Source organism: Phyllostomus hastatus, unplaced genomic scaffold (genome assembly GCF_019186645.2).
Source record: "Phyllostomus hastatus isolate PE091 unplaced genomic scaffold, TTU_PhHast_1.1 phas_scaffold_55, whole genome shotgun sequence".
Lineage (NCBI taxonomy): Eukaryota > Metazoa > Chordata > Mammalia > Chiroptera > Phyllostomidae > Phyllostomus > Phyllostomus hastatus.
Genome location: NW_025334035.1, coordinates 14,290,143 through 14,316,669, shown reverse-complemented (window position 1 = coordinate 14,316,669; position 26,527 = coordinate 14,290,143). Strand labels below are relative to the sequence as shown.

The 26,527-nt window shown below is 45.4% G+C and overlaps 1 protein-coding gene across 2 annotated transcripts in view; it reads left to right on the top strand.

The window, feature by feature from the left end:
- The first annotated feature begins 2,248 nt into the window (after positions 1-2,248).
- The window catches only part of NT5M (5',3'-nucleotidase, mitochondrial), a 43,913-nt gene continuing 19,634 nt past the window's right edge, over positions 2,249-26,527 (top strand). For both annotated transcript variants that reach the window (XM_045824490.1, XM_045824489.1), the window contains exons 1-3: positions 2,249-2,518; positions 6,772-6,872; positions 17,316-17,376. In XM_045824490.1, the coding sequence (XP_045680446.1) occupies positions 2,249-2,518; positions 6,772-6,872; positions 17,316-17,376 (432 nt within the window). The remainder of the gene's footprint in view (positions 2,519-6,771; positions 6,873-17,315; positions 17,377-26,527) is intronic.

The following is a 26,527-nucleotide window of genomic DNA, read 5'->3' as shown; positions in this document are numbered from 1 at the left end:
GAGACTGTTAAATGGTATAATCACTTTGAAGAATGACTTGCAGTTTCTTGTAACACTAAACTTATACCTGTTCTGTTACTCAGCAATCCAGTCTTAGGTGTTTACCCAAGAGAAAAAAAATGCATCCACAAAAAGACTTGTATGAATGTTTATAGCAGCTCTATTCATAATTGCCCCAAACCAGAAACAGCTAAATGTCCATCAATGAGAGAATGGGTAAACTGAGGTATATTCACACAATGAAAATGAATTCAGCAATAAAAGATACAAACTTCCAATGTATACAACAACATGTTGAGTGAAGGAAGTCAGTCATGGAAGTACATAGCGTATGATTCCTTTATAGTTCTGGAAGATGCGAAACTCATCTGTGCTGAAAAAAATTAGAACAGTGGCAGACAGGGCTGATGAAGGAGTAGGAGGGAACTTTCCAAGAAGTTGGAGATGTTCTAAGTTGGCACTGGTCACTAGTGCTATTTAAATTTAAATTATTAAAGTGAAATACAATCGGAAATTTAGCTCCTCAGTCACAGGAGACACATTTCAATTACTTGATAGGCACAATGGCTAGTGGCCACTGCATCTGAACAGCACATACCTTTCCCATCACTGCAGATTCTTCCATCGACAGCCCTGGTCTGCATCTCGCTAGGGATGCATTTGTCAAAACCCATAGGATGATAAAGTTAAACTTGTGTATTTCACTTGTAAAATTTACCTTTAAATACATTGCCCTCAGTAAGGCTACATAGGCTGATGTGTTCGGTGGCAATGGGCACTGCTGTCTGCAGATGGCTTTGAAGTGCACCGAAGAATAAAGCAGACTGACAATGGGTGGGTGGATGGAGGGTGCATGGACTACAGTAAAGGAAATATAGTGAACTGTTAACTACAAAATCCAGGTGGTGAGCATTTTCCTCTGCATTGTACAGTTCTTTAAACTTTTCTGTATCAAAATTTTTATAGTAGAATTATGAAAAAAGATAAGGTGATGTCTTTTTTTTCTATTCTATAGTGATGTCATAGAACAGAATGACTATCAAGGTGGAGACGCATGGCAGGAAATTTTAGTCGGAAGTCAGAGAAGGAGAGGGAAGAGCTATTGCAGGTTTCACCTCCACTTGTGCACTCATTCACTCAGAACGCAGGCATGAATCAATCCTGGTCTCCATTTCCGCCCTTGAGTTCAGGAGATGCCATTAGAGCGACCAGTTGTGCTAGGGTGCTGAAGACTTACTATGTGGCATGGGTCATGGGACCCCACAGCCCATGTACTTTCCCAACTGCCACACTGCTTTCTTACTGGCCGTCTCTCTAACCTCAGGTTGGATCACTTTACCGTACTTCCAGAAAGATCCAAAAATGTCAGTTCCATGAGCGTGAGGACTTTGTTCACTACTTGATATCCACCATCAAGCACACCAGAGATACTCAGCAAGCATTGCTGCTGTCTGGACCACTCGCCTGCAGGGTTTCTGCGTGTTCTTTCTCATCATGTGTGTCTCCTTCAGCATCGCCTTCCACAACCGGCCTTTCCTAACCACCCCACCAGTCCCTCCACCTCTCCATCAACCCATTCCAGGGTATATCACAACATGCTTATTTATAGATTTATTTTAAAATACCAGTTTTATTAAGGCTTTGTGATGTTTACGAGGTATGTATTTGTTCTAGTATCAACCTCTCCCCAGATATTCACTGTTTGGTTCCTTCACACTACTCACACTTCCTGGAAGTATTTTGGCTGTTTTTGTAGGCATATTTGCTTTTTGTCTGTCTTTCCTTCCAACACCTAAGTTTCAGGATGTCAGGAACCCTATTTTGTTCGCGGAAAAGTGCTCAATAAATGTTTCAGGGACACAGGCTTGCTCCGACGGCCTGCTCCATCCTCGCTGCTACAGTGGAAGGAGGGGACCCAGGGCCAGGGGCCTGGGAGAATATGTGGAGAGCTGGAGAGTGGATGCTCCGGAGACAGTCCAGCACGCAGGTCTGTCTTCGAAGCCACGCTCCTCCGGCCCCGTCTCCGCGCGGGCGCATGTCCCTTGAAGGGCAGCGCGGCCACGCGCCTGGGTAAGGTGCACGCCGCAGCCTCGCTCTGGGGCTGGAGCCTGCGCGCTCGTTCCCCGCGACCCCCCACCCCTAACCCCCACCTGCCCGCGCGCTCCGGCTCCAGAGCTTTCTCCTCCCCGCATCAAGTCTCTCCGCCGGCCCCAGCTCCGCCGGCCGCGGCTAGAGGACTTGAGAGGCCATGATCTGCCTGGGTGGCTGGTGCGCGCGGTGGCCCCGTGGAGCGGCGGTCCCGGCCGGGCGGCGCTGGGCGGCGGGTGGGCAGGCGGGCCGGCCAGGCGCCCGCGCCCTGCGGGTGCTGGTGGACCTGGACGGCGTACTAGCCGACTTTGAGGGCGGTTTCCTCAGGAAGTTCCGCGCTCGCTTCCCCGACCAGCCCTTCATCGCGCTGGAGGACCGGCGCGGCTTCTGGGTGTCGGAGCAGTACGACCGCCTGCATCCCGGGCTGAGCGTGAGCATCCTGCGAGTCCCCGCGGTTCCACCTCGGCCCTGTGTCCCCGGGGGCAGGGAGACCCAGGCCGGCATTCCCAGCCCGGGCGGGGCAGCCTGCGTGACCTTGCGTGGGTCACCCCCCACCCCCGCGGAGCCTCGGAGTGATCGGAGTCCTGGAAAGGAGCCGGTGGGGGGGGACTGGGCAGCGACCGGGCAGCCCTGTGCTCAGTTACTATTGGCTGTCAACCAGGACCTTCTCAAAATTCAGGGGACTCTGAAGCGTAGTATACCTACCTCTGTATCATCAGCTGACTTTGAAATTTGTGGCGTATTTACCTTCAAGTCTTCTATTTTTTAGTGAAGTAAACATTACAAAAGTCCTCTTTAACCCCTGACGTAGGCATATTTCCATTTCTTCATTATCATGGATTTGTGTTTTTACCATTCTTTTCCCCCTTTCCATAAAAGCATAGCTCCCTGTGGAATTTGAAGCCCGGGGGGCGGGGGGCGTTGAGTGACTTTGTGGGCCTCACACAGTGAGTCCGTGGTCAAGTTGGCGTGGGATCAACTCCTCGGCTTCTCCCGGTGCAGCGCTCGCCCTGCCAAACCTGAGCTCTGCACACCGCCTCCCCGACCCCCGGTTCCCAGTGTGCTCTGTTCTCCGAGACCGTGATGGGGACCGCGGGAGACGTCCTGGCAGTCGTGCAGACAGATAGCTCGGTTTGTAAATTTAAGGTATTTCGTGAAAGGAACAGGTTGGTTTTTTTTGTTTGTTTTTTGCCACACACAAACTTAAAGCGTCTGGGTGTTTTTTGGCTTTCCTTGAGGCACCACTTCAGGTGACTGTCAGAGGATTTGATGATGATTTTAGAACCTATTTTGTACCACCTGTTGGTTGCATTACTTCTTTTCTGTGAGGTACACATTATTATCTCTGGTAAGGGGCTCAGGCAGGATTCAAACCTATGTACATCTGCCTCCCCAGCAGCCTTCTGACTTATAAAAGGCAACTTGACAATAATTTTGGTTTGTTGAGTGGGCAGGTGTTAAAAAGGAAATTAAGTGCTGTTTCTGGTTGTTAACACCAGGTATTTTGCTGGGCAACTTTCCCAGAGCCCAGGGCTGACTTCTCCCAGTCCTGCTACCTGATTAAAAACTTTAAACAGAAATACCCCAGTAATTTTTGCAGCCTCAGTAGCATGCTCTGCTGCTCTTTGTGCTCATTTATAGACAATGCTCAGCATTGGCAATCTGAGCACCTTATTTCCTCCCAGGAGTATGAGGGGGAACCCCTCAAAAATCCCAGAATTATCTTCAGGAGGGTGGGCCCCTTGTAGCACATGCTTCCCCTGCGAGGTGAGTGTTCTAAGAACCCATCTGTATCAGTGCACCAGCTGGCATTGTTGTGAGAGGCTGCGTTTGACCTCAGTGAATTTTTTTGAAGATTCTTTCAGTGTGTTTGCCCATCTCTTAATGGGTGATTCACAGCACACCTACCCACACCCACTAAGTGTTCATCAAAACTGATGAGCTCAAAACTGTTTTGAGCAGTAGAAAATAGAGGATCAAATGGAGAGTACTTTGAGGGTGACTGAAGTTTAAACATGTAAGAATAAATTCACAATTTTTATGAATAAACTGGTTTTTTTGCATCCCCCCTTATATAGTAGGGTGGTGAAACTAAGCCTACCCCCAACTCTGAAAAGGACAGTGGCTTTTTTAGTCTTTTGTGCAGAGGTGTAGCCTCCAGGTCTAAGGAGATGAATTGCCATTTTCCAAGTACAAAGAAAAGAACAGAGCTCATGCAGCACTAAGGTGGGGGTGTTCTGGGACTGATCTGCTGGTTTCTTCTGATTCTGACAGCATTGCAGAAAATGGGATTTAAATAGATGGACACATGCCTTTTATCACCAGCACAGCTCAGCAGGGTATCCTTGTGTCTCCCCTTGGCCCAGCTGGCCCTGCATCTCTGGTTGAAAACAACCGACCAATTTACCAACCCAGCTTACATATGTAGGCATTTCTATGTTAGAAAATACCCTCTATGCATATTCCGTTTGATCTTCACGGCACCCTGAGAGGTGATCATGGCAGAGGTGGGAGGCATAGCTCACCTGAATTCATTTAGAATCTCACACTGTTAGGACTGTTGAGGAGCTGAGCCCAGAGAGAGCAAGTGCCTTGACCAGGGTTCAGAGCAAGTGAGTGAAGGGAGGAGGGAAGAAATGCTGGGACGCTGATGGTGAGGTGAGGCGTTTAGCCCAGGGCCACACAGCAATAACCAGGACTTCTGACTGCTCCATGGAGCTCATCTTCCACCATGCTACACAGCCTCCAGGGGAGTTAGGAGCCCCAAGTCAAAGTTCTGATAGTGACACCCTAAGTGGCCTCAAAAAAATCTGTTAGCTTCAGTTTCCTTGTTTGTAAGTTGGGGATAGCAATTCTTACCCTTTGTGGGATGTGAGGGTCAAAGGAAAAACATGTTAGCAATAAACACACATTTGCTTAACTCCGCATAGTCGCCAGTGTGACCTCAGTCACACTACACCCGCTCACCTCACGTGGTGGTGGCACCTGTTCTGGGATGTGGACCTTCTGACCTGCCGGAGGCACTTCCTGCACAGCACGCAGGACTTGGGTTCTTGCTTCTCAGAGGTGGAAGTTTGTCTGTCCTTTCATTGTCACTTTACCCTGGCCCCACCCCTGGACAGGTGTGGCATTCTGCAAACTTGGTTTTGGCTCAGCAGCAGGAGGTTGAAACTCCTAGCCCCGGGTTGAGAGACGGAGGTTCTCCTGCTTGACCACTGTGTTCCAGTGTGACATTAGGTAAATCGCTTCTGCTTCTGAAGCAATTTACCTGCTTGGTTTTCTCATGCAAATGAGGGACTGGATTCTTGGCTTTCGAACTTTAAAGGCTGCAGAATTCTTTCTTTTAAACAGTGTTTCTTCGAAGCCCAACCCATAACACAGGGGATAGAGCTGTTCTGATTGATGAGCCTGGAACTCTGACCATTTGACTATCCACCCCCAAAATATGCACCCGCCCCTGCCTCCCCAACCATGGCATAGCAGTGCTCTAAAGGATCTCCATGAGTTTGTGTGGCTCTTGAATTTAAGGACTCTGGAGTGTTAACCAGTGGTCACTGGCATCAATTCAACACCAACAGGAATCCTCAATTTGGGGGGCAGTGAAGAAGGCAACTTTATTCAGTGCAAACAGCTCAATTGTGATAGAGCAGGGCTGCAAAAATAGCTCACTAGTGTTACAACTCCATTATGAAGCTGCAGGGCAGTGAAACTGGGGCACCCCTCTCCAGCTAGACAACTCCACTCCGTTTCTGCCTGGTCTTGTCTTCCCTGGTGTGGGGATGTCTTCAGCAGCTCACCTCCAGCTGGGGAAGCCCAGCCTCCAGTCTTCAGTGAAAAGGGAAATCGACCTCTGTGCCAGAGGTGAGCTGACTGATATAGACCCAAGTCCCTGTCCTGGGTCCCTGATTGGTCTGTCCTCATGCAAATAAGGACTCCAAATCTTTACAGTTTGATTGTTACAAAAAATCACTGTCCTGGTTGATCAGAATGGAGCTGCTTTGATTGGTTGGTGAAAATGCTGATGGGAATATAGGTATACAGCTCTAATTAGATGAGGAAAGCCTTGGTCTTATTGGTTGAAACACCAGGAACTCGTTTATAAAGGCTGGCTCACATGGGAGGAACACAGTTCGGGTAGGCAGTTTAGTGCAGGATTCTCCCTTAAGTGTGGTTTGTGTGAGAGACCCCTATGTAGATATGACTGCTAGACTGTTTTTTAAAATTTGAGTCCAGTTAAGCTAGTGAGAGCCCTTCTTAGTAGGTGTCTTCTTTCTTAGGGTCTACAAGTGCCATGGCAAGACCTGGTCCATCCTCAGAGCTTCCAGCATGCCTCTGGCCATTAGAATCAAGCAAACATGTTGTTCTTGATGTTTGGTCCCTCGAAGCTTTGTCTGTGCTTCCAGCAGAGCAGGCTTTGGAAGCCACAATCCCTGACACCTTAGCTGGCCTTTGCTGGACCCTTGCAGAAGTCAGGCCCCGCTTTGGGAGCACTGGAACTCAGACATGCTCCATTGGATTCCCCTCCTGCCTGGAAATATGTCCTTGGGTGTGTGTGTGGTGGAGGGGCAAAAGGAATGTGGAAGGCCCACCCTCTTCTTATTAGCAGCCTTTTTCAGCTATGACATCCTCGTTGCCAGGAGGCAAGGTGTGGATGGCCCTGGACTCACCTGCTTCTCTCTTCAGGAGAAGGCCATCAGCATATGGGAGTCAGAGAATTTCTTTTTTGACCTTGAGCCTCTGCCAGGGGCTGTGGAAGCTGTGAAGCAGATGGCCGACCTAGAAAAGTAAGTTTGTCTTCCCACTCCAGCATCTGCACCTTCCTGCAATCCCTCTTTTGCTTCTATCCACTCCCTCTCCTTCTCCTTTCTCTCTCTTCACACCCTGCACAGGGCCATGCCTTTCCATCATCACTTGACCTGATGCAAAACCTAACTGAATAAAACAGATTCCACTGGTAGGATATTAACATACTTTGATTCAGCAACTTGAGAAAATATTGAGTCCAATTTGACATGGTTCACTAGGTGTTGAAAGTTCATTTACTCAACAAATATCTGAGAATGACTTAGATGCCAATGATGCAGAAACAAAAAAAACATGGTTCTTGCTTTCAAGAAGTTTACAGTTCAGCCAGAGAGCAGATGTTAAACAAAGAATCATGCAAATGAAGATAATCATAGATTGTGATAAGTTCTGAAAAGAAAAGAGTACAGTGTATGAGGAGGTGTAATAGGAGATGTAATGAGAAAGGGCAGCAATGAAGCAGGAGGGGTATCATGTGAGATAGCTCTGTTTTGTTCTGGTACAATGATTGGTTCTGTGGACTGAAGTCTGTACTCCACCCCCATCCCGTACCATCCAGTGAAGCCTGTTAGAGGTTACAGATCATGTGCTTCCCTGAGAACTTGGTTTAAATAGACTTACTGAGATATAATTCACAGACCATACACCCATTTAGTGTTGCAACTTGATGGTTTTTAGAATATTCACAGGGTTGTACAACTGTCACCACAGTCAATTTTAGAACATTTTCATCACCCCCAAAAGAAACCCTATACCCATTAGGAGTCACTCCCCATCCCTGCCCCTCTCTCTGTAGCTCTGGCAACTACAATCTACTTTGTGTCTGTAGATTTGCCTATTCTGGACATTTCATATACATTTAAGATAAAATGTGGTCTTTTGTGACTGGTTTCTTTCACTGAGCATAGTGTTTCCAGGTTCATTCATGTTGTAGTACAAATGAGCATTTTATTCTTTCTTTTGTTTTAATGGAATTTGTATTTAATTAGGCCATGGCATTTTCAAAGAGAAATGTGCCTCTACTGAGACACACTTTTCTGATTTGCATACCCTATATCACTTTTTAAAATTGAGATATGATTGACATATTATGTTCATTTCAGATGTCTAACATAATAATTTGATATTTGTGTATACTGTGGCCATTACTTTTCATTACTGAATAATATTCCATTGTATAGCTATGTCATATTTTCTTTATTCATCAGTTGGTAGACATTTGGGTTGTTTCTACTGTTTAGATATTAAGAATAATGCTGTTTTGAACTTTTGTACTTGTTATGTAAATGTTTTTGTAGTTGTTTATTTTCTTTTTTAAAACTGTTTTTAAAAGATTTTATTTAATTTTTAGAGAGAGGGAAAGGGAGGGAGAAAGAAAGGGAGAGAAACATCAATATGCAAGAGAAACATCAATTGGCTGCCTCTCGCATGCCCCCAACTGGGGCCCTGTCCCACAACCCAGGCATGTGCCCTGACTGGGAATCAAACCAGTGACCTTTGGGTTCACAGGCCTGTGCTCAACCTGCTGAGTCATACCAACCAGGGCTGCAGTTATATATTTTCATTTCTTTTAGGATTGCTGGGTCACATGGAAAATCCATGTTTAGCATTCTGAGAACCATCAAGCTTTTCCAAAGTGACCACACCATCTTACACTAGCACTAGTAGTGTATGGGGGCTCCAATTTTCCACATCCTCATACACACTTGTCATTATCTTTTATATTTTAGCCATCCTAGTGGGTGTGAAGAGGTATCTCACTATGGTTTTGATTTGCATTTCTCTGATGGCTATGGATGTTGAACATCTTTTTGTGTGCTTATTCGCCATTTGTATATATTTTCTGGAGAAATGTTTGTTCAAATCCTTTGCTAAATTTTTCAACTAGTTTGTCCTTTTTTATTTTTGACTTGTAAGAATTTCATATATATCCTAAATAATAACTCCCTTATCAGATATATGATTTGCAAATATATTCTCTCATTCTGTAGATCGTTGTTTTTTCTTTAAATTTATTGATTTCAGAAAGAGGAAAGAAGGAAGAGAGAGAAACATCCACTTGTTCCCCTTATTTATGCATTCATTGGTTGATTCTTGCATGTGCCCTGACCTGGGATTGAATGCATACCACAGCCTTGGAGTACCGGGACAATGCTCTAACCAACTGAGCTACCCAGCCAGGGCATTGTTTTATTTTCTTGATGGTGTCCTTTGAAGCACACACATTTAAATTTTGGTTTAGTTTCATTTATTTTTTTTTGTCACTTGTGTATCTCATCTAAGGATCCTTGGCCTAATCTTGGTCACCAAAATTTGCTCCTATGTTTTCTCTTAAGAGTTTTATAGTTTTAGCTTTTATATTAAGGTCTTTGATCCATTTTGACTTAATTTGTGCATGTGTTGGAAGAAAGAGGTCCAACTTCATTCTTTTGCATGTGGAAATTCAGTTGTCCCAGAACTCTTTGTTGGAAAGACTTTTTCTTCCCCTATTGAACTGTCTTGGCATTATGGTCAAACATCAGTTGACGATAAGTGTTAGGGTTTATTTCTAGACTTGTATAACTTTTATTGGTCGCAAATTTGCTTGAATTTAGCAACCTGAATGACAAATCAAACATAATTTGTGACTTGGCCTTCATTGTACCATACAAGTGTCTCCCCAAATTGTCAGCTTTTACAGTTCTGATATGATAAATAGACATCAGAGAAACACAAAATGCTTAGAGTTTGAGTTGACTGTGGATTTGTTTGATCAGTAATTTACCAGCACCTCTAGCCTAGGTCCTGCAGAGTAGTATATTTTATGCTGGTTTATCATTTGCACTTTATTTATAGTGAAGTAGTGTTGTGTAAGTTCTGTCTGTCTGTCACAAGAGCTTGGAAAGGCAAAGAATATGTGTGTTTGCACTAAATCTTTTCAAAACTCTCTTCTTATCTGGACCCACATTTCTTGGATCACATTCACCTGACCGGGTTCTGAGGCGCTGGATAGAGGAGTGATTAAGGTTCAGTTCTAACTGGAGTTAGACTGCCCAGGCTCAGACCTGGGCTTGTCTGGAATCTGTCAGACATTGGGCAAGCTATTAAACTTTCTTGGTCTCAGTTTCTTCATCTGCAAAATGAGAATGAAAAAGTCCTTGGTATAGTGCCTGGCACATAGTAGATGCTCTGTAAATGCTCTTGTTATTATTCTGTAAGATTTAATAAGTATGCACCTTGGCTGGTGTGGCTCAGTGGATTGAGCACCAGCCTGCGAAGCAAAGCATCGCCAGTTCAATTTCCAGTCAGGGCACACATCTGGGTTGCAGGCCAGCACCCCCGTGTGGGGCGTGTGAGAGGTAACCACACATTGATGTTTCTTTCCTTCTCTTTCTCTCTTCCCCTGATGCAGACCCCAGCTTGTGGGGTCCACCACATTGTGGATGAGGCACAAGAAATTCACACAGACTACCGAGTCCTGTGGAGGAAAAGCATGGCTTCTCTCTCAAGAGGAGAAAAAGCCTCCATCCTTGTCTTGACAAGCCTTTATTGCTTTTCTCCAGGTACATTACCTGATCGTCCTCATTTACTATGCACAGGTTCGTTTTAGGTGGTTACCTTTTACAGAAAACAAAGGAGCCAATGCCACTAATTACATCACAGAAGAAAGATATTTACAAATGCAAAGGGAAAAGTGGTTGAACCCCTTACACTCCATACTGGGGAGGTTTAGCACAGACTTTAGGAAGTTACAGTAAGCACTTGCTGCCTCAATTTAGGGTGAGGGAGTTTTAGCAAAAGCAAGTCTCAAAGCGGCCTAGGTACAATGCAGGCCTGATTCCCCATGGGAGAACCTATCTGTGGGTGTGGGTCCTATCTGGGCCCACACCACACAGAACGGTCTCCTATATTCCCCTCTCTAAAAAATTAAATAAATAAAATATTTTAAAAAAAATTTTTTTAAAGATTTAATAGTATGCAAAAAAAGAGAATTCTTTAACTAAAACCATTGGGAAAACACTGAATTAAGGCTTTTTTCTGTAGGAATTTTCAGAGCTTTCCATTTGCTCATGTGCATTGTGACTCTACACTGGGGTAGCAGAGGATACAGCTTTCTTCAGATGTGTTCTGTCCTGGAACACTTTCTGTCTGAGCCTCCTTGTTCACACTTCTGCAGAAGTTCCAGTCCAGGGAGTGTAAGTCTGGACCCTGACGGTGGTACTTCACCTGCCTTTTGGCTCTTCACTGGGGAGAAGATTCCTATAGTCATTGTTGCCCAAAGTCTGGACCAAGAGAGAGGTCTAGTCAGTAACTAAGCAGATAGCTGTGTGCCTAGTACCATAGCAGACAAAGACCAGGGTTTAACACATAGCTTAATGAAGATCTGTCGAGCCCCTGCTACATGGTAGGCCCAGTTCCAGGTGCTGCAGATAGAGACGTAGACAAGAGAGTTTTTGCCTTCCTGGAGTTCATAAGTATACAAGAGACTAGAATGTGGCTCTGAAAGGGCTGGAGTATGTCAGCACGAGTGAGTGGAGGGCGGGAATTCAGATAGGCAGGCTGTCATTATTATTATTATTATTATTATTATTATTATTATCATCATTATCATTATTTATTCTATTACAGTTGTCCCAATTCTTTTTTCCATTTCCCCCCCTCCACCCACAAGCTGTCATCTTAAAAAATAAAAAGGAATCTGCTGGGTGGGGAAGGCAAGGGGGTTTTAGGTTGGAGGGGAACAGTGTGAGCAAAGACCCTAACTGCCCACCGAAGGGACTGGCTCTTTGCCCTGCTGCGTCCTCACTGAGCAGGAGACTGCGCCCCCTACACACCACCTCACACCCTGAAGAGCTTGTTTGGAATATCTAAAGTGGTGACTAATTTAAAAAAATTATTCAGTAATTTATGAGTATATTCTATGAAAACCTCGCACAATGAGGAATCTGTGAACAATGTAGTTGCCTGTTCATCCCCCACCCCCTTCAACCCCACTCTTTCCACCCTGGTTCACAATTTGGTGTTTTGCTCTCAGACCTTTTACAGTGCACTCATGTATGTATTTGTATGTGGGTTTGGAAATTTCTGTGTTCCATCTAACACCCTGAGTGATACTTTTAAGCCAAATTCTAGTGATGTTGGTTCCCTCTTAAAACTCTATCTTGGTTTCCTGTTGCACTGAAATGAAACTCTAACTCTGCCAGGCTTGGGAAGAGTTCTCACAGCCCCGCCCTGCTACCCTCCCACCACCTTTTCCTGCTCCAGGCACAATGGCTTGCTTCCTGCCCAGTGGATGCACGGGGAGTGTTTCTGGTCCCACAGCCTTCACTCTGATTACATCATCTCAGAATGTTTCTCCCCTTTGCATGACCACGTCGTTTTCATCCTTCAGTTCCACACACCTTGAATGTCACCTCCTCAAAGAAGTGACCACAGCAACTGAGGTGGCCACCATCCCCTCCGAGCCTGCCCCGTTGCCCTGTTACATTCTCTACTGAAACTGTATATCTACGTTTGTCCCTTTCCCTTTCAAATGCCATCCCTGAGGTCAGGGACTGTCTTGGTTATGGCTCTGTTCATGGCCTGAGAGTGATAGCCAGCACACAGTGCACACTCAGATTTTTGCTGAATGAATATTCACATAATAGTTGGGTTTTTTAAACAAACAAAAAACAGGAATGCAGTCTTGTTTTATATTATTCTGTAGCTTTCTCTTTTTTACTTAACAATATGTGTTAGATATCTTTCCATATCAACACTATAGAACTCTTATTCTTTTAAACTACTGTGTAGTATTTTATCATGCATATATACCATAATTTATTTAATGATTTTTCATATAGACATTTAAGTCATTTCTCATTTTTTCTTGTGTGTCAGGGCTACATGAGAGTCTTGGTGTACACGTGCAAGTATTTCTGTACAGTAGTGGGAAAGCTGGGTCAAAGCCATGTGCATTGAAAATTCTGATAGGTGCCCAGTGGGACATTTTGTTCTTTCAGCAGGTATCCTACCATAGCAGTTAGCATAGTATATGGTCCACATAAAATATCCTCAGTCAATATGAATGGTCCTTGAAAGGGGCATTTGATGGGTAAAAATAACCAACACTTACTTGGAGTCACTGCCAGAAAATAAGTGAGTCTTATCTGAATCTCCCCAGTGTTTAGAATGTAATGGATTTCCATGTGTGTCAAATAAAAGAAACACATGATATCTAAAGCAATGAGTACTTTCTGATGTGACTGCAAGTGGCTACCCGGGTTAGTCCCTAAGAGAAAAGGTTGAAAAACATATAGCTTATGGTTGATTTTGGAAAAATAAAATACAGAATAAAAAATCCTTTATAATCTCGATGACTTTGAAACCACCACTTTCTTATATTTTGGTGTTAATGCTTAAGTTTTCTTTCCTATATATTTTGTCCGTAGTTGTTATCATACTGTATATAACTTCAAACATGTATCAAGCTATAGCAGTGTCAGAACAAAACTTGCACCTCCTCGGGGACTACTTTTGAAGGAAACATCATTTATTTAAAAGGATTAGTCTAGACATGCTTAAACCTGTGTTTAAACATGGCTGTCATTACTCTGTTGTAGAGCCTGGAATGAGGAAACTTACTCATTCATTCACTAATCAGATACATATGTGTATGCATATATATACATATTTGTCATTTACCATGTGCCTGGCCCTGTACTAACACTGGGGATGTATTTGAAAATAAGACACCAGCTTGTAATAAGCTTTGTGAAGGAAATAAACAAAGTGACATGTTAGGGAGGACATGGAGAAGGGGCTTCTTTGGATGGGAAAGGTGGCTGTGAAGGGGCGGCACTTGACCTTAGGCCTGAAGGATAAGAATGAACTAAGCTGTGAAGTGCCGGGCACTCCAGCCCGAGAGAAGAGCTTGTGTGAGGGCTCCGGGCTGGCTAAGGACTCAGCTTGTCTGTGGAACACAAAGTAGACTCGTGCAGCCTGAACCAAGGGAGGGCAGTTGTGATGGGGGCACAGTGGGGGTGAGCTGAAGATAGAGAGATGTTACTGAACTTAGGTTTTAAAAACATGGGCTCAAGGCAATGAATCTGGATGCATATTTCTTTAAAAAGATACAAAAAAGATGTACAAAAAGATATATAGTAAGTGCATGAAAATTTGCCCTGATATCATTAATCATTAAGAAAATGCAAATCAAAACCGCAATGAGAAACTAGTTCACACCCACTAGATATGATAAAGAAAGGACAGGTGATGGCAAGTGTTGGAGAGGAGAGGATTCTGGAATGCTCATCATTGCTGGTGGGGTTGTAAAATGGACCTGTGGCTGTGGAAAACATTTTGGAAAATATTCCCTGGAAATGTTAAACATAGAGTTATCATAGGACCCAGTAACCACACTCCTGGGAACGTACTCAAGAGAACTAAACACATGTATGTGTCCAGTGCTGTTCACAGGGAGAAACAACCTAGATGTCTACCGATGATATAAATGCATTAAAAATGTGACATGTGCATGCAATGGGACATTACTGAGCAGCAAAAAGGCATGAGGCACTGACATGCTACAACATGGATGGCTCTTGAAAGAAGCTGGTCACAAAACTCCACATGTTGTGTGATTTCATTTATATGAAATACCCACAATAGGCAAATCCACAGAGACAGATTGGTGGTTTCCTAAGCCTAAGGGCAGAATAGGGAGTAACTGCTATGGAGGCAGGGTTGATTTGTGGGGAGGTGAAAGTGTTCTGAAATTGGTGATTGTTGTAAAACTTTGTAAAGTCATTGAATTATGCACTTAAAACAGGTTGCTCTTATAGTATGGGAATTATATCTTAATGGAACTGTCTCAAAAAGTCAGTCTACTCAATTTAACAAAAGGAACAAACTATTCATACACTTAAGAACATGAATGCAGCCCCCAAATAATGTTACTGGATGAAAGAATCCAATCAAAAAAGAATATATGCTCTATGGTTTCATTTACATAAAATTTTAGAAAATGCATTCCAATTTATGGTGGTAGAAAGCAGGTCAATGGTTCCGGGACCCAGGAAGGGTGGGGCGGGCCAGGGAGAGATGACAAAGGAGTGCTGGGAAACTTTGGGGATTGACAAATATATTTATTATCTTGATTGTGGTGGTCTGTGTTTCATAAATGTTGGCACGGTATTGTGCCTTTTTAATGTGTATGGTTTATTGCATGTGAGTTACAGTTACCGAACCCAGCCAGTAGGGGGCTCCTACTGCTTTCCACCTATCACGAAAATCTCCAAAGATGGAGTTCACTGGAAAAGAAAGGAATCTTATTTAATGGCAACTTTCTGCCTAAAATATCTGGGTAACAACAGTAAGGGAGGGGAAAGAAGAAGTCAGAGTATGACATCAAAAATAGTCTCATTACAACTACTACACAGGTCCAAGAACTGAAAATAACACAAGAACAAAAATCTGTTGACAGTGCTGTTATCACCAAGGTTTTTGGCAATAACAGCAAGCTTCTGTTTCAAAGCCCGTTCTCTCTAAGACACCCAAAGAAAAGTCACTCTGTCACCATCTGCCAGCTCAGTTCAAGGTTGCACCAGGAACCTCCTCTCCCACCCAAAAGTTTTAGGGATGCAGGTGACTTAGCTGGTCTCCACTCTCTGCCCAGCTTCAGGAATCTTCCAGAGTCTGTGCCCCCAGGCCTCGGTGCACAGGCCTGCACTGGGCATTGTTGACAGGCGACCATTGACAAGTCCCCCACCAGAAGAGGGGAAAGAACCAACTGCCCTTTTGCTTTCTGTATCACTCTTTCAAAAGTCCTCTTCCAGAATCCCATGTGCACCAAACGCTAGTGGGAGTGTCCAGCCTTCCAACCAAGTAGGGCCAGTGTTAGCCATGGTGGCCTTTGCCCCTCTTCTGCCGCTATATTTAGGGGGCCAAGTCTGATGTCACTCATGTGCAACTCAAACCCCTCTCCCATTTCTGGATGTGTGTGTGTTCTTCCCTCCCCCCCATTACAGTACCTCAGGAGAGCTGAAAACAATTAGTCTAGGTGCTGAGTGGAGGTGGGGGTGGAGCTGGAGGCTGGGGAGCAAGTCCGAGGTGTTTGCAGGGAGAGGCGCTATGTTCTGCATTAGATGACAGCCATGGGCAGCAGGTGACGGGTTGAAACATGCTTTGGAAAGACAACTCACATGTTGGGGGTGGAGGGAAGTTAGGAAAAAGGGTTATTTTTAGTTCCTTTTTTTTTAATTCACTAGAGCAGTCAGATATATGTAATAGTGCCATTAGCTGAGGTGGACAGGTTTTGGGGGGTCAGGAGAATCACATGTTCTGTTTTGGAAAGGCTGAATCTGAGATTCCAGTGTGATGTCCAAGTGGGGATATTTAACAGGCCACAGAGGATGTAAGCCGGAGTTCAGGGAAGATGTAAGGTATTAGACGGTATATATTGGTCTCTGTTCCTGGTGTCTGGCACAGACTTCTAAAAACCTTGTGACTTCCTGAGTGACAAGAGCATAAGGAGCATCTCTTATTTTAATGGGGTGACTATGGGTGGCTCCTGGGTGGGGTTGGTCACTAGAGAGACCAAGCCCTGGTTAGAAGCTTGGGACTCTCCCCTCCGAGCTCATGTGGGTGGCCAGCATTCCTGGGAGGCCAGGCTTCAGTGCAGGCAGGAAGTGGGAGCATGTGAAGGAGAGGCCACAGGTCCAGGGGACTAATGCAGCGGTGTGGGGCTGGGCAGCAAGGTTGTCACAGGCACATGCTTTCTGATGATTCTCATAGGACTAATTTACCAATGAGAAAAGGAACGAGGAGAATCTTCACAGGCTTGTGTTGATGAGCCAGTTGTCCCAGGGGCCACGCGGGCTTTATGAGACCGTTGGGCCCACAGGTCTGTGTTGTTGAGTGACTGGGGCCCTTGGGGCTGTGGGGAGAAGCGGGCTCTTGGGTGGCCCTTCAAGGTTAGCTCCCACATTGAACATGGAAACACAGATCGGGGAAGAGGTGCACCTCAGCAGAGCCACATCTGTCTTAACGGGACTTCCAGTGTCGGGGGATTAGCCAGGTGGGTCAGGGCTCTTTCCCACTGCTTCCCCTGCCAGCAGGCTTGGTTGGACACAGACCGTCCTCAGGGTTTCTTTCTCCCTCAATAACCTGCTCTGCATTCTTTGAATCCCTCTCTTATAAATGCTTCTGTCTCAGTATATTTCTGTTTAGATCCCAGGCTGGGCATCCAATTAGCCCCACTAATTTTTGGGTCTGGCCGTTCAGAATAACCATAAGTCAAATGCCCACCCCTGAGCTGGTAGCCTGGGCTGGGAGTGGGGTCCCATATGGCTGCCCTGAGTAGTGGGTTGATGCCTTCCAGGTGGTGAGTGGGCATGGTGCAAATCAGAGGGCAGGGTGAGGGCCCGGATGTGGCTCCCAGGCTTACTCTCCTTCCTCTCCCACAGCACTGATGTCTTCATCTGCACGAGCCCCATCAAGAGGTACAAGTACTGTGCCTACGAGAAGGTGAGCTGTGCGCTTGCTTGCAGAGGGTTTGGTGTTTGCTCTTCTCACTTTACCCCATGGGTCATAGGTAAGGGGTGCTGGCTCTCCACATGCCTAGCAAGAAGGGCACTGAACCCCCACACAGCTGCCGCTGGCTATGGTGAATTTGTTTCTGCTTCCTCTCCCATTGATCCCTCCTGTTTCTGTGCCAGGGTCTCCTTCCCTGACAACCTTCCCTAGTGCCAGTCCAAAATTCTGCTACCTTGTCTGGATGGAGCCCAGTGAAGGTGACAGGCTCTCTGGAGAGGGTGACTGTCCCCATTTCAGTGCAGTGTCATTTGTGAAGGATGGGACAAGGAGAGAAAATGTCTGTGGAAGGACTGGAGGCAACCCAAATTCATGTTAGAATGCACAAATTTATTTACACAAAAAGTCTTACAAAGGTGAAATAGTTGAATTTTGCTACATACTCATTGTCTTCTTTATTGGAAATATTAGAATTGCATGAAAGTGAAACTTTTCTGGAAATTGAGAACCTGTGGTTGACCAGACAGGAGGGAAGGTCTGTTGTCCAGGAGGTGGGCGCTCACACCAGAGCTGGGTCCAGGGCCTGGCCCCTCCTGAGGAAGTTCAAGCAGCCCTTGCCAAGCCCAGGGCCTCCCTGGTCAATGGCTTGGCTCAGCCCTTCAGCAGGAGTTCTCCTGAGTGTCTTCACATAGAAGAGAGTGTCTCTTCTCTCCAATTCAGTATTAGAAGCAAAATGTACATAGTCAGCCAGCACTGGGTGACTTCTCTGTGCTTTCAGTGGACTGGGAACTCGCACTTACTGAGCAATTATTGTGGTGTCATGTACAGTGCTCGGCCCCCACCATTTCATTGCATGCTCACAGCACCCCACTCCATGGTTATCCTTATACCGTTAGAACATGTGAGAAACATGAATTCAGTTAAACTCAGGGGAGTTAATAACTTCCCCAGAGTCAGTAAGTGTGGAGTTAGGACTGAGGGCCAGGTCCACTATTTGCAGTAGAGCAGTGACCCAAAGTCAGGCCCCCAGGCCAGCAGGATCTGCACACCCAGGACACTTTAATAGAAGTGGATGTTTTCTGGTCTCTCCCTACACCAGGGGTGTCCAACCTGCAGTCCTCAGGCCACATGTGGTTCAGGGTGACTGTGAATGTCACCCAACACAAAACTATAAATTTACTTAAAACATTATGAGATTTTTTTTGTGGTTACGTGTCAATGTATTTAATGTGTGGGCCCAAGACAGTTCTTCCAGTGTGGCCCAGAGACACCAAAAGGTTGGACACCCCTGCAACCTTCTGAATTAGAATCTCTGGGAGCAGCTGAGTGTATTTAAGCAAGCCTACCAGGTGCACTCTTAATTTTGGGAACTGCTGGGCTAGAGTAACTGTTTCAGTAGGGGTTGTACTGGGGGTCGGGATATTTATCTAGTGCTTATTGGGGTAAGATTGACAAGATGGCTGTCAGTCACCCATTCCCATGGATTTAAGTATCATCTGTATGCCTGCCATCTACCCTGTGTAGCCTCAGCCCAGGACTGTCCTCTGAATTCCAGGCAGCTCAGCCCTGCCATATCCATCCCTGGTGCTGTTCTTCCCATCCCGCTCCTCCCAGGCTAGAAGTGGGGGCTGTCCAGGTGACACCCTCTGACCCCTCACCTCTAGCACATTGACAAGTCATAGTTCCTGTTGCCCGTTTCTGATATTTAGCATCTGTCTGCTTCTCCCTCTCCTTATTGCCACCACCTCAGCATTTCTTTCCAGAACTGAGAGAGCCTCCTGAACTGCCTTCGTTTCAGTCCCACGTAGAGCCACGGGAGGTCTTCACAAGCAGATCATGTCAGCCTCCTACTTTAAAACATTTTAATGGTTTCCCACTGCACTTAAAATAGGATTAAAGGAAGTGTATACATACGATACACACACACACACACACACTCTCCATAACCTATAAGGCCCTGCTTCACCACCCCTCCCACCCATCTCAGAGTCCTGTCCTCTCCCTTCATGATGCTTCGTGCTCCTCCACTTCTGAGCATGCAGCGCGTTCTTGCTTCCTGCCCTTGCACATGCTGGCCTCTGCCTGCTTGGTTTCTTCCTTTTCATTCACTGGGCCTCAGCCCAGCAGCTTCCCCACAGCATCTGACCATATTTAAAATACATTCTTCCTCCACCTTGTTGTTCCACCTCTCAGACCTTTGTTTCCTGTATAACACTTACCATGTTTGGAAATGGGTTTATTTCTTCATCTATGTCTTGTCATCTGTTTGTCTCATCCACTAAACTGCAAAATCCAAGAGGGCAGGGACTATGACTCTTGCTTACTACTGATCCCAGTACCTAGCACAGGTCCTGTCATGTGGTAAGCACTCAGTATTTGTCGTTGGATCAATAGAGTTATTTGTTCAACAGAGTTATCAAACATCTTTCAGTAATAATGTTTACCATTTAGTTAATGCTTTTATTTTATTTTTTAAAAAGATTTTATTTATGTACTTTTAGAGAGAGGGGAGGGAAGAAGAGAGAGAGGGTGAGAAACATCCATGTGAGAGAGAAACATGGATCAATTGCCTCTGGCACCTGCCCTGACAGGGGACCAAACCTGGGACCTTTCACTACTCAAGACATCACCCAACCAACTGAGCCACAGCATTCAGAGCTGCTCAGCACTTTTACTGTGGCAGGTGCTGTACTGGCAGTAATCTCTTTAGGGCTTACAGCATCTCCCTGTGAAACAGAAATGCAGTTGACCCTTGGCAAACATGGGGATAAGGAGCACCAAGTCCCTACCCCCACAGCCAAAAATTTGCATATAACTTTTGACTTCCTAAACTTAAGCTGTCCCTTCACACCTGAAGTGGATGGGTTCCAGGATGCCTCCTGCCCCACTGTGGATATCAAAATCCACAGATGCTCAAGTCCCCATATAAAATGGCATAGAGCATACAGTCGGCCCTTTTTACCCACACACTCACAGCTGCAGATCAAAACCAGGGCAGGTGTTCAGTGCACAGGTAAGTGGACCTGTGCAAACCCACACAGTTCAAGGGTCAACGGCATTCTTCTGATCTGCCAGATGGAGACAGAGGCTGAGTGAGGGGCAGCGGCTTTCCTACTGAGTCAGTCGTGCTGGGCCCAGGTCTTTGTGTCTCGCAGCCCCACCCTTAGCCTCTCCTGCCCACAGGGTGCTCACTGTTGAAGATTCAGAGCACAGTGGCTGTGTGAGAAGAGGATACCAGTTAGGACTCTTTTGTCACAAGCAATATTAACAGCACTGAGCCAACTTAAAACAAAACTAGAATTTATTAGAAGGATGCTGGTTTGCCCAGAGAATCAAAGGAAAGTTGAAGGAAGCAGGCCTTGGACCAGCTGTGTGGGAGCCAGAGCCACAGATGGCCTCCTCAGCACCTGGGCCGCAGGGCTGCAGCTCCAGCCAGTCTCCACCCATGCGTTTCCATGCCCAAGTCACGTTCTAGGAGAAGGAGCTTACCAGCTGAGCTCAGGGACCACACCTGGCTTGTGGCAATGGGTGGGTGGGCCTCCTGAGGGTCCCGTTAAGGATGAGGTGGCTTCACAGAAGACAATTTAGGTGCTGTTCCCAGAGGAAGGGGTGCAGTGACAGTGGATGCCTTGATTAAAATGAAGGAAAAAAACAAAACCCCAGCTCTTTGATCCTCGTACAGAGATACAACAATGCTGTTAACCTTCTACTGTGTTTCTTTTTACCCCAGAATTGAACCTCTTCATTTAACCTCAAATATAAAATGTAGGCTGTGCTGTGTTTGAATTTAAGGAAGTAATGAATTCATTCATTGAGCAAACAGTTCCCAAGCACCTGCTATAACACTTAAAAAGATGCCCATCTCTGTTTTCAGGAGCTGATGACAGCGTGGCAGGCAGACAGTGAGTTGTTACTCCACGTCACAACCTCTGTGGTCACACAGGAGGAGGAAGCCATGGCTCATTCTTGGGGAAAGTAGCAATGAGTCACCCATGGGAATGAGCAGGCGAAGGAGTGCAGGAAGTGAGTTCTGAGTATTGCAAACAGCAGTGCAAACACAAAGGGGCATAAGGGGGAGCTTGGAGGGTGGGGTGGTATGAGGCGGGTAGGCTGGAGATAAGCTGAATAAGCAGGCAGGGCCTTTAGTAATCAGGAGTTTGCACTTCACTGCCACAGGCACTGCGAGGCCTCTGAGGGGTGTTTAAGCAAAGTGGTCATAAATCCTGTTGGTGTTTCTGAAAGCTCCCTGCAGCAGCATGGCCAGTCACTTGGTGGACTTCACTCCCAGCCTGGAGACCACACGGAGCCTGCTGCAGTAATGCAGATGGACTATAATGAGGACCTAAACCAAGACAGTGACAAAAGCCCACAAGACAATCACCATGGCAGTGACTTGTTATGCCCTTGAGAAGTAGTGAACGCACAATAGAAACATGCACTATGGATGCTAGTAGAAAGTTTTCCAAAAGCAAAAAACACAGTCAACATAAGCACAGATTACTTAACTTTGTTAGTAAAGAAGTGAAAGTTGAAATTATTTTTTCTATTAGAATGAATTATTAGAATCATAATAATTTGAAATTATAATAACTAGTATTTGTAAAGGTTTGTAAAAACCAGCATTTTCAGGTATGGCTGATAGAAAGAAACTAGTAAAATCCTTCTGGTTGATAATTTGGCAGAATACTCAAAGGCCTTTAAAAATTGCCCTTCTTATAATTTTTTTTGCTTCTAATTTATTAAGATGTAATGTAAACTCAATATAGTTGAGGTCCTTAACAAATAATCACCACCACAGTCAGGCCAACACATCCCTTGCAGGCCCAGTCACCAGAGCCCCCACACTTTTGTGAATTTTACCTTCAAGAGCTTTACATGGCTCTCAGAAGCTCAGAAAAAAAATGGAGCTAAGTTTTGGACCTAAGTTCTTATAGGGGCAGGAAAAAAGTAACTGTTTTGAGACATACTCAAGTGTTCTGTTCTTTTATTTATTCATTTTTAGAGAGAGGAGAAGAGAAGGAGAAAGAGAGGGGGAGAAACATCAATGTGTGGTTGCCTCTCATGCGCCCCCTACTGGGGACCTGGCCCATAACCCAGGCATGTGTTCTGACTGGGAATCGAACTGGCAACCCTTTGGTTCAGAGCCTGAGCTCAGTCCACTGTGCTACACCAGCCAGGGCAATGTTCTATTCTTAACAAGGCCTTCCCTCAAGGGGGAACTGTCTTAACACAGCCTGAATGACCTGGGAGAAGGGAAACACTCCATTCCAGCCCCCTAGTCACCCATCCACTGAAGGAAGGAGCCCCTTCCCACCCTGCTGCCCCCTGAGAGGCATTCCTGGAGTTCACAGACAAGAAGCATAGGCTCAGAAGTTCTAAATAGACATTTCTCCAAAGAGGATGTGTAGATGGCCAAAAGACCTATGAAAAGATGCTCAACATCACTAATCAATCATCAAAAAAATGCACATCTGAACCACAATGAGATATCACCTCTTACCTGTCAGAATGGCTATCATCAGTAAATCAACAAACAAGTGCTGGTGAGGATGTGGAGAAAAGAGAACCCTTGTACACTGTTGATGGGAATGCAGACTGGTATAGCCACTGTGGAAAGTAGTATGGAGTTTCCTCAAAAAAACTAAAAATAGTACTACCTGTGATCCAGCAATTCCACTTCTGTGTTTTTAACCAGAGAAAACAAAAGCATTGACTTGAAAAGATATATATAAATATATGACTTTCAGTCAAGATGACAGAGGAGATAGACACTGTGCTCACCTCCTCCCACAACCACATTAATATTAAAACTAAACTACGGAACAGTCATCATTGAGAACCACCTGAAATCTAGCTGAGCAGAAATCCTTTAACTAAGGATATACAGAAAAAGCCACATCAAGGCTGGTAGGAGGGGCAGAGATGCAGAACTGGAAGGTCCCACACCCATGTGTCAGTTGACAACTGGGAGGGGTTTCTTGGTTGTGGAGGTCCACTCATAGGAGTGATGGGTCTCAGCTCCACAACAGGCTCACCATCCCAGGGTTCCAGTGCATTGAAGAGAAGTTCTGTGACTTCTGGCTGTGAAAACCAGTGGAGATTGTGGCTGAGGGAATTCCATTCAAGTGAGACAGAGGGCTTCTAGAGTCTCAAGCATTCCTCTTAAAGGCCCCATGCATGGACTCAATCACTGTTAGCCTCACTGTCTCTGAGTTCCAGGGCTGGAGGAGCAGTTGGAAAAGTGCAAAGAACATAAGGGGAGAAACTGAATTGTCTGGCTTCGGAGTAAGGGCTAGAGGAGCAGCTTTCTCCCAAACAAAGTGCTGGCAGAGGCTATTGTTTCTTTGTTGAGCCTTTTCTCTACTCAGCCTGCAGGCTCAGGTGCCATATCTGAAACTCCATCCATCTGGCTATCACTGTTTGCCAGACCCTGGTGATTCCCTGAGACCCCCGTTCCACCAGACTTGGAGACTTGCTCGAGCCACTTCCAGTGGCTTTTCCATACAAATGACGTGTGTTGGTTTGTGCTGTGCACTCTCCTAAAATCTCTCAAAGGTTCACAAATCCCAAACAAGCAGTATCTGGCCTCAGCTTGCCATGTTCCTCTTACTAAGTAGCTCCAAGGCCAGCACTAGTGGCAGCTGGCCTCTCCCAGGCACCTCCAAGCCTAGCACAAGTGACAGTCATCTTCAGATCATTTGTAGATCATACCAAGGGGCCCCGGGCAGAACACAAGCAATGACTGACCTTGGCCTGCATCAGGGCTTCTCCCAAGAGACCCCACAATCAACACATCTGATGGCCAGCTTCAGTCCACTCCAGGAAGGTATGCAAGAGACTGTAGCCACTTCTGAGAAACACCCCACCACCTTTGTAAATGACACATCCTAAGGGAGGACTTGGAGGCACCAGAGCCCCACCAAAGCAAATTCTGCCTCACAGGGTCAGCCCCTGCACAACAGCTCCTCCACTGTAGTCACTGCCAGTCCTCACATCCAATCAGCCTAAGGGTGGGTCTTGCCCACTGATGTGACAACAGCAGTCAAGGTTCAACTATAACAGGAGAGCACATACAACCCACACAAGAGACAGCCCTAGAGCACTGGCTTAAGATTAAGAGACTGTGTCACAGGGTGCAACAGGACACCAACTACATAAGGCCACTCTGCCAATACTGGGAGACATAGCAGCTCTACCTAATGCATAGAAACAAACACAGGGATGCAGCCAAAATGAGCAGACAAAGAAACATGTTTCAAATGAAAACAGATCAAAACTTCAGAAAAAAACAAAATGGGGACAACAATCTACCAGAGGCAGAGTTCAAAACCCTGGTTGAAAGGATACTCAAAGAACTTAGGGGAAGAAGAGATGATCTCAGTGAGAACTTCCACAAAGACATAGGAAACATAAAAATGGAGATAGGAAACAAAAAAGAACCACTCAGAAATGAAGAATACAGTAACTGAAATGAAGAATGCACTCGAGGGAATCAATAGTAGATTAGATGAAGCAGAGGATTAAATCAGCAATCTGGAAAATAAAGTAGCAGAAAACATCCAATCAGAACAACAGAAAGAAAAGAGAATCCAAAAATGAAGATAGTTTGAGGTGCCTCTGGGACAACACTATGCATGCCAACATTTCATCACAGGGGTGCCAAAAGAAGAAGAGAAAGTGCAGGGGATTGAGAACCTATTTGAAAAATTAATAACTGAAAACTTTCCTAATTTGGCAAAGGAAATATCATATAAGTCCAGGAAGCACAGAGTCCCAAAGAAGATGAACCCAAAAAGGACCACACCAAGACACTTCATAATTAAAATGCAAAAGGTTAAAGATGAAGAGAAAATCTTAAAAGCAGCAAGAGAAAAGCAGTTAATTATCTGCAAGGGAGCTCCCATAAAATTGTCAGCTGATTTCTCAACAGAAAGCTTGTAGGCCAGAAGAAATTGGCAAGAAATATTCAAATTGATGAAAACCAAGGACCTACAACTAAGAATACTCTACCCAGCAAAGCTATTGTTTAAAAACAAAGGACAGATAAACAGCTTCCCAAACAAGGAAAAGCTAAACGAATTCACACCCCCAAAACCAGGATTATAAGAAATGTTAAAGGTTCTTCTTTAAGAAGAAGAAAAAACAATAAAAAAGATGAATAATACTTCTGGCCAAGATGGAGGCATAGGTAGACACACTGTGAATCCTTACACAACCAAAATAAAAACAATTTAGAAACAAAATAACAACCAGAACTGATAGAAAATTGAACTGTATGGAAGTCTGACAACCAAGGAGTTAAAGTAGACATATTCATCCAGACCGGTAGGAGGGTGGAATCAGGCCGCTGAGTGGAGAGGGGTTGTGGCAAAGTGGTGCCTGCTGGACTCTGGGCGTGCAAGATGTTAGCAGGCGGATGAAGCAAGGCTGTGGATTGTGGAGCACAGCGTGGCACACAAGGCAGCTGGCAGACCAAGTGACCCCACATTTGTGCACAGATAAACCAGGCCAAACTGGGGAGCGAGATAGACCTCGCAAGCCAGGGTCTCAGTGCAGAGAAATAAAGCCTCAAACCACCAATTGAAAACACCTGTGGGGGTTGACGTGCTAGGAGAAACAGCCACACAGGAGAGTTTGTTGGATAGACCCACAGGATCTTAGAACATACACAAACCCACCCACTGGGAAATCAGCACCAGAAAGGCCCAATTTGCTTGAGAGAAGTGGGGGAAGTGACTGAAATCTGGCAGAGAGCAGATCAAGCGCCATTGTTCCCTCTCAGACCCCGGCCCCACATACAGCGTCATAACACAGCAACTGGGTTGCCCCACCCAGGTGAACACCTAAGGCTCCACCCCTCACTATGTAACAGGTGCGTCAAGACAAAAAAAATGGCCCAAATGACCAAATCAAAGCTCCAGAAAAAATACAGCTAAGCGACCGAGAGATAGCCAACCTACCAGATGCACAGTTCAAAGCAATGATGATCAGGATGCTCACAGAATTGGTTGAATTTGGTCGCAAATTAGATAAAAATGACGGCTATGCTAAGGGAAATGAAGGAAAATGCACAGGGAACCAACAGTGATGGAAAGAAAGCTGGGTCTCCCATCAATGGAGTGGACCAAAAGGAAGAAAGAAACAA